At 39.1% G+C, this 18,646-nt stretch overlaps 1 protein-coding gene across 1 annotated transcript in view; it reads right to left on the bottom strand.

Annotated features, from left to right (window-relative positions):
* The window catches only part of LOC138617045 (protocadherin-15-like), a 171,894-nt gene that overhangs the window by 101,575 nt on the left and 51,673 nt on the right, over positions 1-18,646 (bottom strand). The window contains exons 7-12 of the mRNA XM_069691698.1: positions 18,414-18,533; positions 17,920-18,030; positions 13,958-14,128; positions 4,578-4,686; positions 2,552-2,664; positions 223-429 (exon numbers count right to left, since the gene is read on the bottom strand). Of these exons, the coding sequence (XP_069547799.1) occupies positions 223-429; positions 2,552-2,664; positions 4,578-4,686; positions 13,958-14,128; positions 17,920-18,030; positions 18,414-18,533 (831 nt within the window). The remainder of the gene's footprint in view (positions 1-222; positions 430-2,551; positions 2,665-4,577; positions 4,687-13,957; positions 14,129-17,919; positions 18,031-18,413; positions 18,534-18,646) is intronic.

Genomic DNA, 18,646 nt, shown 5'->3' with positions numbered 1-18,646 from the left:
TTTACAAAAATTATATTTATTTGCACAAGGGCAAAGTCTTTTTGAATATTAGCACATCAAAGTCATATACAATGAAACTTTACATTTTAAGAAACCTAGGTTGCAGAAAGGAACATCTATATTATCCTGTTTAAATTTTCACTGCTATTATAAATTGATTGGTCATAACCATGAGTATTCATTAGTTCGGTCAATAACGGATCTGTATGAATTTATCCTCACCTCCTCCACGTCGTTATCCAGGGCTATGATGGCCAGTGGTGCGGACAGGCTGCCGTTGATCGCTATGGTGGTTCCCACTGGAGATGCCTCACTGATGTAGCCATGGTAGCTGGTCTGCAGGAAGTAGGGTGCCTGGTTGTTTTCATCCAGGACTTCGATTTGGAGGTTGGCAAAAGCTGGCAGGGGGTGACCATTGTCCTGTTCTGCCTGACGGTGAGATAGAAAATAATAGTTCAATTTAACTTTGAATCTTTTGTACTTGACCAGCCACAAACTCTGCTGCTAAGGCAGTATTTACACTTGCTTTACCCCTGCACTTTTGCAAAAATATTTGTGTTGCTAAAAGCCTAACAGCCTAACATTCAGACTGTTAATTCAATACTTAAGAGACCCTTTTGGCTGACATAAAGCTTTGGGTATTCTTGGGTAAGTCTCTTCAGGCTTTGAAAACCTGAATTCGGGAAGCTTATCCCATCCTTCCTGTCAAATTAGATGGGAATTGTCTGCGAACTGCCATCTTGGTGTCTCCAAAGATGTTCTCTGGGGTTTAAGTCTGGGCTTCAGCGGCCACTCTGGGACAGTCAGACTCCTGCCCTCAACCCACTCCAGTGTTGTCTTGGCTTTCTGCTTTGCTTCATTGTCATGCTGATATGTGAACTGTCACTGCACTAGGTAGGATTTTTTTTTTTTTAGGGACTTCTCTGCATTTGACTCCATTCATTCTCTCTTCAATTGTGATCAGTCTCTTTGTCCCGAAAACCCCACATAGCATGATACTGCCACTGCCATGCTATACTGTAGGGCTGGTATTAGCTGGTAATGAACTGTGCCTGGTGTTCAACAGCAGTTTTGTGTAAATAGTTCAGTGTTTGACTCATCAGATCAGATCATCATTTTCCTTGTGGTCTCAGAGTAATTTAAACACTGTTTGGCAAACTTTCATGTACCTTTTACTGTGGCTTTCATCTACTTACTCTATCATAACAGCCTGATTGATAGAGTGCTGCTCTGATGGTTGTTCCACTGGTAGGGTCTCACATCTCTGCAGAGGACCTCCGAAGCTCTGTTAGAGTGACTGTCGGGTTCTTGGTCACCCTGGAGACCAAGGACCTATTTGCTCAGTTACACAATTTTGTTGAACGGCCAACTCTGTGTGAAGTCCTGTTTTCTCTATTTTTTTTCTTTACTTTCTTTCTTCCGTTCACAATTATTGTGAGATGCCACTGTGTTCCTGGGAACACCCGCATCTTTAGAAATGGTTTTACACCTTTGTCCTTATCTATGCTTTGCTGCAGTTTTATCATGGAGTTCTACACTTCAGAGTTCGAGGCTTGGTTGTTGTCCTGAAAGACAGTATGTTTTGTGGTTTATTACAGGTGTTTTTCTCTCTGAACTTAATCAAATCAATTACATTTTCCACAAGGGAAATCCAATCAAGTTTGGACACATCCAGAATTATTAATACAAATGGAATTCAAATGACCACAATCTGGAGAGCTGTGGCACAGAGTCTGAGCACTTCTGAAAATGGGAGATTTTAACTACTGTGAGATGAGGGTTTTTTTTCTCATGTAGATTCCGAATTCCGATTCCACAATGTTTTTACGAGATCGATTACATTTTTTTTTACTTATTTAAGATATAATCTACAAGACTATAAAGTGTGCATGATATAAAGATGTCTGAATATTTTTTGATGCAACTATATATTATTTTCTGTTTGCAGCTTACCTCTGTCTGCCATCGTCATCTACATATTATTTTGTTACTCTGCTCTGTGAGCCCCGTCGCCCTTCCTCTCATCATTCATTAATTATTGTAGGATTTAACAGATTTACCATCCCACAAGCATTTAAGGATTTAAATGTTTTGGTACACTCATAGACAGATCTACACAGTCCTTTAGCTACAACAGAAAAACATCCTACAGAGGAGAAATTCCATTTTCACTTTCAGTCGAGCAGAACCTGATGTATGTTTGGTGGCGTAATTCCATTACTGGGCTAACTGAGACAAAAACATGTACACACAGCATGGGATAGCTCTAATGCTTTACAATTACTGACATTTAATATGTTCAGGGAGGACTACTTTTAATTGACAGACACCACAAAGCGCCAAATAAATAACCCGAGGAGGAACATTTAGTTTTTATTTAAGCTGACAGATTTGCTGATCAACAGTTTGGTGGATAATTTAGGATTAAAGCAGTAAAAAAAAAAAAAAAAAGGAAAAGGGTTGCACGGTGAGGTGAGGGGTTGCTCTGCTGTTTCTATAAGAAACATGCTGGGAGAAAATCACATTAAAACGGCCCTACACTGTTTCTCACCTTGATAACCAGATCAAATTGGCGGTAGAGTTCTCTGTCGATGGGCTTTAGTAGCAGGAGCTCCGCTGTGGTTCTGTTCAAGCTGAAATATTCTGCATGGGACTCTGGTTTACCTAAGAGAGAGCAGGCAGCAAACATAACCAGTAAGAGGAGAGCAAAAACAAAATTTACACCAAAATAAAAAAAAACACTTGAGAGAGGAGAAAACATCAGTAATTGGTTTAAGAATCAATATTTGTGAGTTTGGTGTGTGTCATGGGGAGTATGAAAGAGGGGGTGAAAGGCATGGCTAATGCTCCCAGTTTTCTCATTTCAGCTCTCGACAGGTGGGGATGCATGTACACACGCGCGCGCGCACACACACACACACACACACACACACACACACACACACACACACACACACACACACACACACACACACACACACACACACACACACACACACACACACACACACACACACACACACACACACATACATATTTGATGCATTAGAACGCTGCATTGTTCAGTGGGGAAATCAAGCTCTGTTGAGAGGAGCGGCAACACGAGCACATGTGCACAATCACATTTCTCAAGTGTGCATTTCTGTGTATGTTACATCTTTATAGCTAGCATTGATTTGTCCAGCTCCTACTGAGGGATGATGTATTCAACACAGCAGGATTCCTGCAATGTTGGTGGAAACAGCTGTTTGTGTGAGTTCTATGTTTTTCTCATGGTTTGCTCTTACAGCAGGAAGTCCAGGCCTCAACAAATACATATCCTTGACTTGCAAAATTCTGATCTTTGTTAATACTATTTTTGGCATGTCTGTCTTTATTTGATAATGGTAGTGGAGACAGGGAATACGGGGAGAGTGAGGGCGTAAAAGTTTAACCAGCTGGGAATCAAACATGGTCAAACCACTAGGCAACAGTCAGTTCCAGAAAATAATTTGACAGTCTGTTGTTTAAATAATGTTTTGTATCCACTGTACAGTCGGATGAAGTACAACTAAAACCACTGCATTTAACATTAAATCTTGGACAACCTGATAGCCAAGTACTTAGGATGTTTACCACATGGACACAAATGCTGTCAGCAGTGAGTCTTCGGTTCGATTCCGAGCCAGCCAGACATTTACTGTGTCATTCTCCTGCTGTCTTTCCCTTGATTGATCCCTGACTGTCCCTAATGGTCCTATCTAATAAAGGCAAAATGCCCACTTTAAAAATATTCCCCAACTAATTATCACTGATAATTATATGTAAATGCCTTTACTTATTTATGAAATCATAAACGTTGGATGAGGTGCAAAATTGCAAAAAGAAAATGTCCCCTTTGTCAATCTTTAATAATCCTTGCTCAGACAGATATTAGTTTCACAGGAGGAGTCTGGGAAATGTAATCGAGTCAGTGTCATGTCATGTCAGTAGATTTAAACAGACTAAACACATCCTCGCTTGCAAAACTAAAACATTTTTGTGACTCTGCAGTTTCAAACATTAATGTGTTGTAATGATGTAATGATGTCGTACAGCAGTGGTGCACCGCTAGCCTTATAAATCACTTTCAACTTAAGGTACTTATGAGGGATTAATTGGTTCCATCTCTGTATTTTTGTAATATATTGTACTCTGCAAACTGGTTACCCTGCTTTACATTTCACTCTGCGAAGTTAATCCTGCACCTAAACATTGAGGTCAGACTCTGGGCTAAAGAAAGTGTCTGTTAAATTTATTTTTGTGTAACCAAGGTCAATTCAAAGAGAGAAGTATCTCCGTTTTTGATTAAAACAAAAATACCAAATTATTTAATCAAAGTTTGTCTTAAATTTTTCACACATTTAATACATATATTCTATAATACCAAACAATACTGATAATTGATTGATGAACGCAGCCTACAATTATTTAATACGCACATATTCTTAATGGTAGGGTCAGCTCTGTTCTCGGTATGTATATTTTCTTACTGTATAGAATGTCCAATTGACCAACCCAACTGGCAACAAATCAAAACTCCAACATTTGCAATGTACCGATGAGGATGGAGTATAAGATCCCTGGTCTTTCAGAGGGAGGCTGTATGTTTCTGTCTTGGTCCACAGCTTGTATGGGAGGTGTCACATTGAGAGGATTCACCTTATTCTGAAAACAAAACCAATGAGATCATTAGTTGAACATCCTTACAGTCAGAACCATCTCCGACAGACAAACCAGAATAGTTTTGTAAGGCATTGCATTGTAGGTAAAGCAGGGCACAATTCTTAATAACTTAAATCAAAATGTACAAGTAATGTATGTGTCATACTGTGTAGCTTAATTTTTAGAGTAAATAACAAAGAATTGTCAGAAAAAACCAACAGCTTGAAAAACCCTTACAACTTTCCACCATACACTGCCAGCTGTAATGTGTGTGAATACAGATCCCATCTTAGTTTTCTTTGAAGATCTATAACAAAAACAGTGACTGCCTAAATTGCTAAATTGGTAAGGAATATATATATAAGAATGAGTTCTTGGTGTTATGTCTGATTCAGTTGTTCTGGTATAAAGACAGGCTTTGCTATTTATTGATTAGCAAAAAAAACTCTGAACATAAAGGCAAAGCAAGCAAGAGTTGAAAAGCAAAATAAGAAATTCAATTGCCGGCAAAAACACACCACGGTACACTCTAAATCACATATAGGGCACACATGCACGTCCACATATTCAATCTGTGTAGCAAATATGCAGCATAAAAGAAACAAAACCAACTGGGAAAGAAGCAAAATTATCAAAACCTGGAAAAAACATCACACACAATAAATATGTGATTCATTTCTAATGTGCGTAAAGAGCATATTGAATCTGTATGTATAGCTACTGCATACCATTACACATAGATACAGCAGAGAGTTTGCAAGTGTGGCTCCATCTGTATGCGAATGTGGCCAGGCCATAATGTTGAGTTATAATAGTGCGATATTGCTGTGGTGTGTGTAATATGAAGACCCCCGATGGGAGAAATATAACACATCTATCGGGTAAAATTAACACTAACTTTACATATGAAATGTCAAGACATGCACACCAACACCGCTGCACAGATTTCCAAATGTGCACCGGTGCTTAACCGCACTGATACATAGCCACTGTACACGACATCGCGCTCCTATGATACAATACTTTAACGCTGCACCTGCCATGCTGCACTTGAAATCTACTAGCCATTACTGAGCTATGTCTCCTGTTGCCCATCATTGAGAGAAGAGAGGAGGGAGACACAGGCAGAGACAAAGTTATGGTGAGTAATGAAGTGGAGTAAATGAGGACGTAAATGTATAGAAAGGATATCTGCCAGGAGTTGTGGGTAAACAGGGAGCCGGGAGAGATGAAAATGCAGCAAAGAAAAAAGTCTGGGAAAGACAGCCAGGCCGCTGCAAACACTAAGATACTATACTACAGTTTTTGTTATTGACAACATTATTACGCACCGTCTCACAATGAATAAAATAGAAAAGCACTGACAACAATATAGAACTGCTAAGGCAATGCAAGAGTTAGGATGTGTAATGTGCAAGCGATAGTAAAGGCATTGATAATGTAAATAATCATCGACAATATCTGTGTTCTAGACAAACACTGACAGCCTTTACAAGATGGATCAAAAGCAACAGTTTAAGGTCAATGAATCCCTTTTAGATGCGAGATGTTTCCATGTGTATTGTTAGCATGGAAGCCCGTGGCAAACAAAAACTGCTTGATGAAGTTGGCTGCTAAAAGAGACTGGTATGTAAGCTTCAATACGATAAGTTGCATCCTGTCGTCAAACAGGACAATTTAATCCCTGAATGTCCTGATTATCCACTCCATTAAAAATGAGACCTCCCGCCTTCAGAATACAAAATAAATAATGTCAATGAGCCTCTGTTGAATTTGCACCAGTTGTTAAAGGCTCAACCTCGGTCTAACAAAGATAGTATGCTTCTGCTTTTTTTCTAGCAAGCACTGAAAGCAAAGCCCTTCACTCTGAGGACATTAGACAACCTTTACCTTGCACTAGTTGTAGTTTTCACCTGCAGCTCTGGAACCTATAACAACATTACTTTATTATAATGTGCTGTATAGCTTATGGCTATTCATTAAAAGAGACGGCACAAAGGACACTTTAACTGGTCAAACATGAGTCCACTTAGCTGAGTCATTGCCCCTGGTTTTGCACTCGCTGATGTGTCTTACTTGAAATAGGGCTGTAGCTAATGATGCATCAATATGCAGAAATATAATAAAATAATCAGAGACCTGTTATTTGCCAAAACAATTTATAAATTCAGTTGGATTGTTTAAGCTTAAATTATCCATTATTTAAACTGCTCTAACATGATTATCTCTATAAAGTAATTGTTTCAGTTCTAACTGGGGTTAAACACGGCATTGTTCTTAAAATTACTGTATTTTATTAAATGGATGTTTATCTGCCTCCTTTATGTTTAACTGGCCAGGGAAAAAACTGGTGTTAGTATAGCATGTAATTGAACCATGTGAGATTGGTTATCCACAATTAACAATTTTATCAAAACCAGATCACTCTAGGAAAGCCTGATATAACCAAACACACATTCTTGTTGTGTTCCAAAATGTGTACTTGTGTACTAATACTCACTATTTTGAGTGCGTTCACGCTGTCAAGTACAGAACAATGCAGTGTGCTACTAGTACCCAGATGATGCACTCAAAACGGTCGCCAACTTGGCTACGTAGAGGAAGACGCAGGACCACCGATGTAAAGAATTAAAAAATGAAGGCATCAGTGGAAGCTGCAGCTGTTACAGAAGCAGCACAAAAGTGTTTATTTTTCACTAAGTAGCACCATACTGCTGCTGGACAGAAGCCATCAGTGTGTTTATTGAGTGTGTTAAACAAAGGGCGAAAAAACACGTTCATATCTGGGTAAAATAATTAAAGCTGCAGATATGTTGGTGGGGGATGCATTCACATGGTTAGTGCAGAACGGTAAGAGTCCAAACATGTAAGAGTACTATTTGTAAGTGTACTAAGCGAAGTATGTCATTTGGAATATATCAAATGATTCAAACCAAAAATGTAGACCCACAAGCCGACACAGAAACTTAGGCATGGAAATATTGAGAAGGTCATTACTTGCTGGGCTTTCAAAGCTTAGTGTCAGCATCGTGCAGGCAGGCAGGCAGGCAGGCAGGCTCGGGCAAGCAAATACTGCAGCATCAGCAGGAAGAATGGCAGCAACAGGTATCAAGCAGACATGACTGAATCAGACACAACAACAAGCAACAGCACCTGGCAAACTGCCTTTATATACCAAAGAAGTAATGAGCAAATGAGCAGCAGCTGTGCAGGCAGGTGGCTGATCCCCAGAAGAGGGAGAAGATCAATAGAGGAGGAGAAAAAGCCCTCAAGGCATTTGGTGCTCAGGTGAGGTTTTGTGTCAAGCACTGAGCAACAATAAAGTGCACGGCAAGACGTTCGTGGTGCAACGTAGATCTAGCACCCCCTCTCCCCCCTATCACATACAAATAATAACAGATGGACGTTCACACAAGACAGTGCAACGCAGTGCTGCAAAGTTTTGGTCGGTGTGGGAAAGATCGACAAAATAAAGTTATGGCACAGTCTTTGATGCTTTGTCCAGCTTTATGCTGCTTGAAGCCAATCAATTGCCAGCATGACGTAAATACAAACTAAATGATTGGTCAGGTCTTGGGTGAGTTGTTTACTGTACTGTTCAATAATCAGTTTTTCCATTATACCCATACATTTCGGAGTTGCAGAGGCAGCAATGTTTTTGAAGTGTATGTGTGAACATGGCCTGACAGCCGATTCCTCGGCGTAAACGACCAGCATCTACGTGTGTGTGTGTGTGTGTGTGTGTGTGTGTGTGTGTGTGTGTGTGTGTGTGTGTGTGTGTGTGTGTGTGTGTGTGTGTGTGTGTGTGTGTGTGTGTGTGTGTGTGTGAAAGAGAGAGATATATAGAGAGAATATTGCCATTATGTTGGCTCTAAGGATCTGAGGTTGTCATATCTTATCAGTCTGATTAGGACTCAAACTATTATAGTGCCTTGACTCTCCTCCTCACTCACTCCTCTCCTCACTTCACCTCCACATCTTTCTGTACCACAGGAACACCAGCTCTTTGTTGTCCTTTCCATTCGTTCTATATTTCCGCTCTCCTCTCCTCTCCTCTCCTCTCCTCTCCTCTCCTCTCCTCTCCTCTCCTCTCCTCTCCTCTCCTCTCCTCTCCTCTCCTCTCCTCTCCTCTCCTCTCCTCCTTTTTTCTTTCTTTCGTCTACTCTAATTATTCAAACAGGGCTCCTGAGAGGAATCTCCTTTGAACAGATGAGGTACATTTAGGTGAACTAGGTTCACCTGAATGCACCTCATCTGATTGACTGCAGGAGGATTTGTGGTGAGGACTGATTGTGCTATTGGCATAAATGTACATTCACTTGAATGACCTGACTTAAATAGGTCTGTTTAAATCTGGTATTTTTACAGTCTAATCATTTGAGTTTTTTCAGTGCATTTCATGATTTGCATGACCAATTGTCTCCTTTGGGTTACTTGGTGTTCTGTAACCATTGATGGAGCTGCTTATGTAAGCTTTTTAGTTTTTTGACTTCTAATATCATTCAAAGTGCTGCTAAATTCTCTGGAGGTGTGTGTGCTCAGACTAACTACCACAAACTACTCCGTCATTCATTCTAATTTGACCACTATGTTGGCAGTGAAGGTATCACAGGGCTGTGGGATAAAATGCAAGGTTTTGTTTGTTTGTGTAGCACTGAGCTGATACCTTGCAACCACTGAGCTGGAGAAGACAAGTATTGCTGGTGATAATTTTCAAGAGAAATGATTAAATTGAAGCTTGTTATTGTGCTACTGTGCAGCTCATACAAGAACATTGTTGGTAGAAGAATATCAGTTTTTAAGTTTTTAAGTGTAGTGTTGAGTAGAAGAACCTTTACACTGTATATTAGAGATAAATGGGAAATAGAGCACCAAATGCATATATCTTAAGACGACTAGTACAATATATATATAAGGTACATAGTCAATGTTTTCATTACTCTTGAGGACTAGAAGTAGATATTCATCTGCACAACTGTCATGCAGGAGGATTTGTGGTGAGAAAAGTGTAGATCACACTCATGTATTCTGGGAATGATTGAAAATGGGAAACTACTGGGATGATGTATGGGGCAGAATTTACAATGATGTTGTATTACCCAAGACCTGTGTGGTACTATGTTGAGGTAATGTGACGCAGGAAAATATACATGAGGACTAACACCTTTTAGTGGAAACCAAAAGGGAAATCATGACAAAATGGTGTGAAGAGGACCTGGTCAGAGTGACTGGCTGTACGAAGTTGAAAAGATATACTGTATGGTATGGAAAGACAATCACATGCTTTGAAATTTCAACAATTATTAAATAAATAAATCCCTCACAAAGGCACCACAAAAAGGTTTATAGTGACTCAAAGTCCATGTTGCCCTGCCTTCTGTAATAGTTAACTTCCTATATAACTCCTCTTTCACAGACAGATATTCGTGGTTGCAAAGCTGAATTTCATGTATAAATTTGAAGGACAGCCTTTTTACAAATATGTCCTAAAATTCAAAATTAGAAAACTGTTAAATAGTTCATTAGAACATAAAATAGTTCTGATTCACTGTAGGCTCATTTTGACCTTTATCACAGAAAACGTATTGACTTCTCAAAGCAGGAGAAGCAGAGAGAGGTGTAAGAAATTGTATTAACTGTGGCTCAGTCAATATTGTTATCAATTATACTTGTGCTTTTCCTACATCCCAAAGTCACTGTTTAGGATTTAACAATTTAGGAGCCCAACACTGAGTCTCCATGTGCTGTGGAACTAGCAAAACTGCATGGGATGTCATAATCATTCCCTTTATTAAACACACTTGTATTTTTTCTGTTATGTCAAAATGTCTTCTGTAAAAAAGGTCAAATATGAGCCTTAATTTGACATCTGCACATACCAAACTCCTGCAGAGAACAGAAAATCCAGTCTAAAATTCATCAATAGCTGACGAAAACAGCTCACAGTAAAGAGAGGCCAAGCAACAGCAGTTTGTTTGTATGACTCCGTTTTTCATTGCTGTGATGGTGTAAGATCATACAAACTGAAATCAGTGAAGCATCTGGAGTTGGCCGCATTTCTGTATTGCAGAAAATTGACAAGTGAGAAACAATCTTTGAGTTTGATGCTACGTGTTTTCTACATCACTTTGGATTTTTAAACATCTCGAGAATTTTCCCACCTTAACTTTTCTGTGTGTCTGCCTCCCCACCATCTCTCTCCCTGTTTGACTCCCCTCTCCATATCATCCCCAACAACCTCTCCTTCTTGAACCACGTCCTTGTCTGCCAGTTTCTTCTCAAAACCACAAGATGTCAAGATGATTTACTGTTGCCCCTCAGCATGGCTCTCTTGGTTGGGAAGAAAAAGTGTGTGTGTGTGTGTGTGTGTGTGTGTGTGTGTGTGTGTGTGTGTGTGTGTGTGTGTGTGTGTGTGTGTGTGTGTGTGTGTGTGTGTGTGTGTGTGTGTCGAAGAGATTACCCATTTTTATGCAAGACCAGGTTGCTGATGGCCTCATGGATTGCAGCCTTGGTACATAAGGTCTCTACTACTTTCTTTGTTTTAGTTTTTTCTGTGTGTCTTTGGTAATCAAACCAAATTAAGTTCGCTGTTTTCACAAACCCGGAACGTTTTTTGGAGATCCTAGCTTAAGTAGCAGTGGCTCTCTATGGGACATAGAGGACATTGAGACAGGAGGAGTGTGCTGGTACCTTAGTGGCCCTCCGAACTGATTCACTCAGTGAATCTCCATATCTTCCCTGATGAAATGGACAGGGGGGGAACAAGGACTTTGCCTGTTCTGCTGCTCTTTTTTCCCAACGCAACCTCAATCAGTCTGTCGGGTTTTCATCTAAACCTGGCAGGTCACATAACGCAGCAATCAGGGAAAATGAGGGGTTGTGGAATTTGTCACAGTGCTTATGACCCAAGGATCCTGTTTGTGGACTTTAGCTTGGTGTTCAACACCATTTTTCCATAACTCCTCTCCTACAAACTGTCTGTATCCCCTGTCTTCTGTCAGTGGATCACCAGTAGGAACAGCAGGGGAGGCTGGAGTAAGTCCCTTCTGGTGCACACACAGTCACCACTGTTGCCCCCTCAGGGACATGTCCTCTCCACACTGCTCTTTTGGAGAAGAGGGGAGACTTTGGGAGACACCCCTTGGCACTGCCTCCCCTTACAAAATCTGACTGCTCTGAGAGCGACCTTTTCTGAAGATGACCAAGATCAACTCCATTCACAAAAAGCCAGAGCAGATTTCTGCAGCAGCTGAGGAAGTATGAGGAAGTATATGGTCTGCCATAGGAGCTGTTGAGACAGTTCTGCACCATCATCATCGAATCTAACCTGTGCACATCCACCACGGTCTGGTTTCGGAGCAGCCACAAAAGAGAATAGTTATAGACTGCAGCGAAGAGTGAAGGCAGCAGGGAAAAACAACATTAGTGCACTCCTGCTCACCCTCCAGGACTCTCTCTCTAAGAAACCCAGAAGAGAGCAGGGGAAATTAGTTACAGATTCCTCACACTCTGGACACAACCATTTCTCAACTCCTTCCCTCTGGCAGGCGCTACAGAACCCTGACTACCGCCCTGACCCGAAACTGCAGCAGCATCTTCCCTCATGCCATAACCCTCATAATTGCTGACCAGCTGCTATGATTCTTCAAATAGTTATTACATTGTGCTTCACATCAAAAACACTGTATTGGTCCAATACTGATACATTTCATTCCTGTATGCGATTCCCATTACTCTTGTTTGCATTACCACACAGACTTGCTCATTATGTCTCATGATTGCTTTTTATACTCCAGATAATGTGTACATGGGCAATTGTCTGTAAAATATATATACATTGTCTATATATTATATGCACTGCTTGAGAGTTATGAACTGCAAGAATCAAATTCCTTGTGTGTGTTAACATACTTCACCATAAATCTGATTGTGATTCTGAAGAGTGTTTGTGAGGATGAGAAGAGATAAAAAAAAAAAAAAAAAAAGAAAGATGTCTGAAGACAAAGAAGTAGTTCCCTCAGTGTGTCTGAGGTACAGTGGGCATATGTGTGCGTGTGACAAAGATCTCAGTATAAATAAACAGATGAAGTAGACAATGCTCAGTTAAGCATGGCTGCTCTACTGATTTGACACTGTTACGTCTGTGTGTGTGTGTGTGTGTGTGTGGGGGAGTGTAAAGGCATGGACGCACTGCTAGCTTGTCACCGTCAGGGTGTGTGCGCGTGCGCCTGTGCGCCTGTGTGTGGTAAAGGATGAATGCTCTGCTGACTTGTCAGAGTTGAGGATTTTCCCCGCAGCGACTTTGTCTCTTTTACAAAGTGGTGGTGTAAGTTGCTCGGGATAACAGCATCAGCTAAATGCCAGCAACACAAATGAAAAACTACATACAGCTGTGTAAGCATAAATAGATCCCACAGCATTGCAGACCCGAACTCGTAACACTTATTCATACTCAAGAGATTTATCGTGCGATCTGTCAGAAATAACAGATAAACCTTGAGTGGTCGTCCAAAACTTTCCCTGGCCTCATTAATTGCACGAGCTTTCCTCTCAAGTCCAGAGCTCGCCAAAATAATTTAATGCCACATTTTTAAGATCGCAGTTTCATACGCCATGGGACTTTAACAGGAGGACGTTAATACCCTGTGCAATCTTAAAAGAGAAAAACAACCCAACAAGTAGCACTTTTTCATCCCTCACTTATAGAGACACAATAACAAAATAATAAAAAATTATATTTTATAAGGTTTATAGCGCTACAGCCCACATTACTACCAACAACATCTTAGAATTACCCTGTGTTCTTGTTGGGGTTTCTCTCTATGTTGTGGACTCTTGACGTTATGTAAAGTGCCCTCAGATTACTTATGTTGTGACCTCTTACTGTTTATACGAAATGGAAAGGAAAATAATTACTTCCAAAAACAAGAACAAAAGTGCTTCTTATTTTTTTGAAGACATGGATAATGTTTGCCTTGTAAGTACTTTGTTTATCAACAAAAGAGTTACCAGAATAAAGTCCGATCCTTTCTAAACTGTTTGCAAACCTGCCAAGAGAATACAATTTCATTGGTTTTGAAGGGAAGACAATTATGTGTAATACTACTAAATAGAATGTATGCTACACACACATATACTAACATTGTCTACTGAAGGGAGTAAGTAATGCAGCAGTGCTGTATGATCCCACAGATAGAAAGAGAAACATGCCTTCTGCACCATCCACAAAAATAGAGTACAGTATATAATATGTGTACATAAGAAGCACACTTACTGGTTCTGTCAGCTCGAGCACACTAGCTGTGTACGTGATGGGACTGCAGTCACGGGTGTTTCCCACCAGCGTACACGGTAGAAACATGGGACCCAAGTCATCACCATCCAGTACATCCACAGTGAGCGTGGTGGTGGCTGTACGACGTTCACTCGGATAGGGGGCTCGATCCTAGACAGAAAGACAGGGGCGTTTTATTTATTTTTTTCAATGATATTCTACACTCTTATTTGGACAGGTTTATTTTTGTGCGTTAAACAGAAAAAGACCGCAGCCTAGTAATATGTTCAGAAACTGAAATCAACAACTGGGAGGGAACTCTGAATGCATTAAAGGGCTGGTGTCTACTTGACATATGTACCATGTACATGTTCCATTTATACCTCATCAAGAGCAACCAAACAATCTTTGACTGCAGTTGCAGTATATTGCAGGTGGTTCACCACAACCTCTCACAGACTGCACAGGGATGATGATGAGAAATCACAGTAATGTATTTCAGGATTTTTTTTTTAATTAGTATGAACCAAATTCAAGCAAAAAATACACATTCAAACAGCATTCTAAATTAATTCAAATAAAGTATTAAGTTATACCAAAAGGATTACAAATTAAAAAGCACAACATTGCAGAAGATACAAATTCTAAAATGTTGATGCTTCACACATGTTCAGCCTGACAGCGGATACTAATTTATACAATGACAATAGTTTCAAGGTGTACACCAAAGATTAGTATCATCAATTCAGTATCCAAGCAAATGTTTCTTGTCCTGAGTGATGGCGCTGAATAATGACCAGAAAAAGGTTTTTGCAGAAATGTTTGATGCCACAGTGAAATTGACCTTTGACCTTGATGTGATGTTTGTTGTTCTTACAGGATCCTTTTCATGCTATAACAATAAATATTTTACAACATAACATTACAACACATTTTTGTAATCATCATAAGATACCACAAGATGTTTTTCTTTTACATTTTTCTGTATTTAACTTTATTGTTGTAACATGATATGTTGGTATGTTGTTTAAACAAGAAACTTGGATACAAGTAAAATGATGACTTGCTTTTGTTTTTTTGGTGTGCCTATGTGGAATACCATAGTCCCTTATGTATTAGCAAACACTGGAGTCACAGGGTAAACATTGTTTTAACCCACAATGTTTGAGGATACTTTTTCATGCAGACGGTAATGAGAGTCTTTGAGGATTCTGAACATAACATCAAAACAGTTGTATATTTCAATGACCTTCAGACATGGCCAGTTAATTATCTTGAAACTGAAACCAGATACCTCTATGACCCCAAACCGCAGAGGTGCGAAATGGTTGACTACTTCTTCATACCGCTTTGCCCTCATTTCCCACATTGTCAGTTTTAAATGACAGCTCAAACTGTAAATGGTGTTTAATTGAATTTTACTTAACTAATTACATTTGCAGCACACTCATTTGTATCGTCAGCAAAAGGCTTGATCCCAGTAACAAACAGTAATCCAAATGTGTCTACCATGTAAACGATACACAAATACATAATACATGAATGAACAGGCAGCTATGGTAATTGTATCTGAATGAGTGGTACACCTGGTGGTCTATCACATTTTATTCAGAAAAAAATAATAGTTCAAACAGCATTGTGTAAAGGTCTAGCTTTTCAAAAAACCCAGCACCAAAATGTATGACCTCGATCGACACAAAATGAAAAATAGATGTGCTCACACACAAAAAAGACATTCAGAAGACCTTAAGCTGAAATAGCTGGCTCAATACAACTTGACAAGGAACACAGGGTTCGAGTTAGGCACTGAAAGTAAAGCTACAAACTCTTGTGTCTTCTATGTTATTGTTTTGTGTGAAAATCTTTAAATCCAGTGCTAGTGTCAACTTGTTGATCTCTTTTCAGAGAAGTATTCGCCATCCAATTACAAAGTGAGCTGTGCAACAAATTCAAAGGAAACACTTAACAGGCCTATTTATCTGAAAGGTAAATATAACTGCTGAGTTTCCAGTTTTTATTTAAAGATAATTGAACCATACACAAACAATATTTATTTGTATTGTACAGTTCTCAGAACATAATCTACAGGGAACTGTAACTCTACTAAATAATCAATGCAACCATCGCATACCCACCCTTTACTTAGTAAAAACCTCTAAAGATAATATCTGCTATTTCAAGTTTGTGCAAGTCATCTAGATTATATTTACTTCCCATGATAGAGTATGTGGTGGTGTCTGCATTTCAGGTAGTACTTGTCTCCCTTCCTTCAAATAAAACTATTTTCTGATATGAAACCTTTCTTGGGTTCAAAGAACCTAAATATTTGCCAAAATGATAAGAAGAATACAACCTTATTTAGGATTTGTTAATTAAGTTTTGTGTTGTCATTATTGAATTACACGTGAGATATACATCATCTACTTACATCTTGCTCTCAATCACCTGACAATTAAAAGAAAGAAATGGTCTATGCTGGGAAATAATCTCTTCAAAACATAATACCTTACACATGTAATTTTGACATACTTTTGTGAGGCATGTTTCATAACAAGGACATCAGGCAATGGTTGACACCGGACAAACTAGAAAGTGAAAGCAAGCTATATATCTCATAGTTGTAGCTTTGTATCGTAGTTACACACATAACAGTAGTATCGAGAACAGCCTGACTGATACTGGATTTATTTTGGGGGGGGGGGGGGGGGACGCCAATACTGATATTAGAAACCAAAACAAATAATTTTAACAATTTGCATATAAAACAAACCAAAAAAAAGAAAAAAATTTGAATTAGCCTCATTATGGTTTTTTTTGGTATTATGTTCTCTAAAAAAAGGTTTTCATATCAGACATCATATATGCCCAAACTCATATATCTGTGATAGTTTAATATCAGCCGATCAGACGGGCCCTGTTTAAAGCCTCTTATCCAATTCTCAGAACGAAAGCAACAACAAAAAAAAGTTGAAATATTCTTTTCACTTCTAATCAACATAACTTGTATTTATAGCAGTGAAGTGAAAGTGCTATGATAAAATACAAACAAAACAAAAAGTTATACTAATTCTTTAATTTAGACACATTATTTAGATGAGGGCAAAGTCAGCTTCATTCCAGAGTTTCTTCCAATGGTTGCACATAGTCTGTTTCTAAGAATTTGTATTCAGCAAATTCATAGCCACTCAAAACACTCTTAATATTGAATTTGGATGAACAGTGAATATGTCGGCTTTTCCAGCTGCCAGAAACTCATTAATCTTTCAGTGTACTGTTGACTTTTAATAATGCTTTCAGGGTAAATGGGCCTTGACATATGAATATTTGTCAGAATACTTTATTGGGAACTAAAGCCTCTGTAAGCAAGGTTTCCCGTCACAACAAACACCTTAATGGCGCAATCAGCAACTTAAACAATTTCCTGTCATGCCTCCATTTAGATCCTTTAAACTTTTGCCACTGCTCCCCATGCGTGTGCTTTGCTTGTTGACTGAAATTAACTATAGTGTAAATCACTTTCATAAATAAAACATGCAGAGTGCAGGGAAATTAAAGGGAAACAATTACATTAAAAAAAAAAAAAACATTTGTGGTAATTAAAGATGCTCTTACAGATCCCTTAAGGCTGACCCAACAAAGCCCAATAGCCAGAAAGGCTGTGAAACACTAATGTTACCATGATAATAAAAATGTACATAAAAATAACAACACTCTAGGCTTCAGACTATACTCCCACTCAGTCAGGAGAGGGTTTATTTTATTTTCTTCAGCCATCCTTTATAAGAGGTTTGAGAGGAAAATCGTCCTTTTCGAAAAGTTCCTTCTTTTTATATTGTATAACAAAAATACTATATTAAAGTAAGAAATGGTCCTTGATCGCTGTAAGTGCAAGGATACAAAAACAGTAATATAACATGCACCCCCCCCCCCCCCAAAAAAAAAAAAAAAAACAAAACACTTACATTTGCCTGTATGATGACAAGGTATCGTGTTATCTCCTCATAGTTGAGTCTTTCTCTGAGAACTACGGAGCCAAACAGTGTCAGGGGGATGTCAAAGGTTCTGTTGGCCGTCTGAAATACATACAGATCCATTGCGAAGGTAAACACAGTGAGTCACATCCAGGGTTAATAATATTGTTTTCATTTTTTTAGAGTTTAAACAAAGAATTTACAGCAGTAAAAGTGTAGTATCATCTCAATACTGCACTGAATTACAATGAATTCAAAAGTTTCACAACTTAAGACTGATAAAGTTTTATGAGCTAGGTAATAATAGAAGAAAAAAAAAAAGAGTAGAAATCTAGAGGAATGTGGTCAGTATTTTTGATGAGAAGACATCCAATTTCTGGCCATTTTTTCCCTATCTTTGGTGTTAAACCATTAGTCTACATAATGAGTTTATAACATAGCTACATCTCGTTTGATAGAGCTCATTAGGCAGATGGATAACCTACCGGGTCTTTGTAGTTGTACTGGATGGTGTACTCTATCTGTCCGTTGGGACCGTCATCAATGTCTGCTGCCCCGTTGTTCCCCAAGAAACCAGAGAAGATGGTAGTCCCTACTGGAGTCAGCTGAGAACACAACAGACACAAATAATTTCAGTATCTTTGTCTACAAACTCTCAGCACATGATGTCAAACACTTTCAAACTATCACTGACAGCTTCCATCCTGTACAGAGAGTC

The sequence above is a fragment of the Brachyistius frenatus genome, unplaced genomic scaffold (assembly GCF_029030835.1).
Source record: "Brachyistius frenatus isolate BFR_SWC_R1_liver_20210118 unplaced genomic scaffold, ASM2903083v1 Contig_11, whole genome shotgun sequence".
Taxonomy (NCBI): Eukaryota; Metazoa; Chordata; class Actinopteri; family Embiotocidae; genus Brachyistius; species Brachyistius frenatus.
This window is presented reverse-complemented; position numbering and strand designations above follow the sequence as displayed.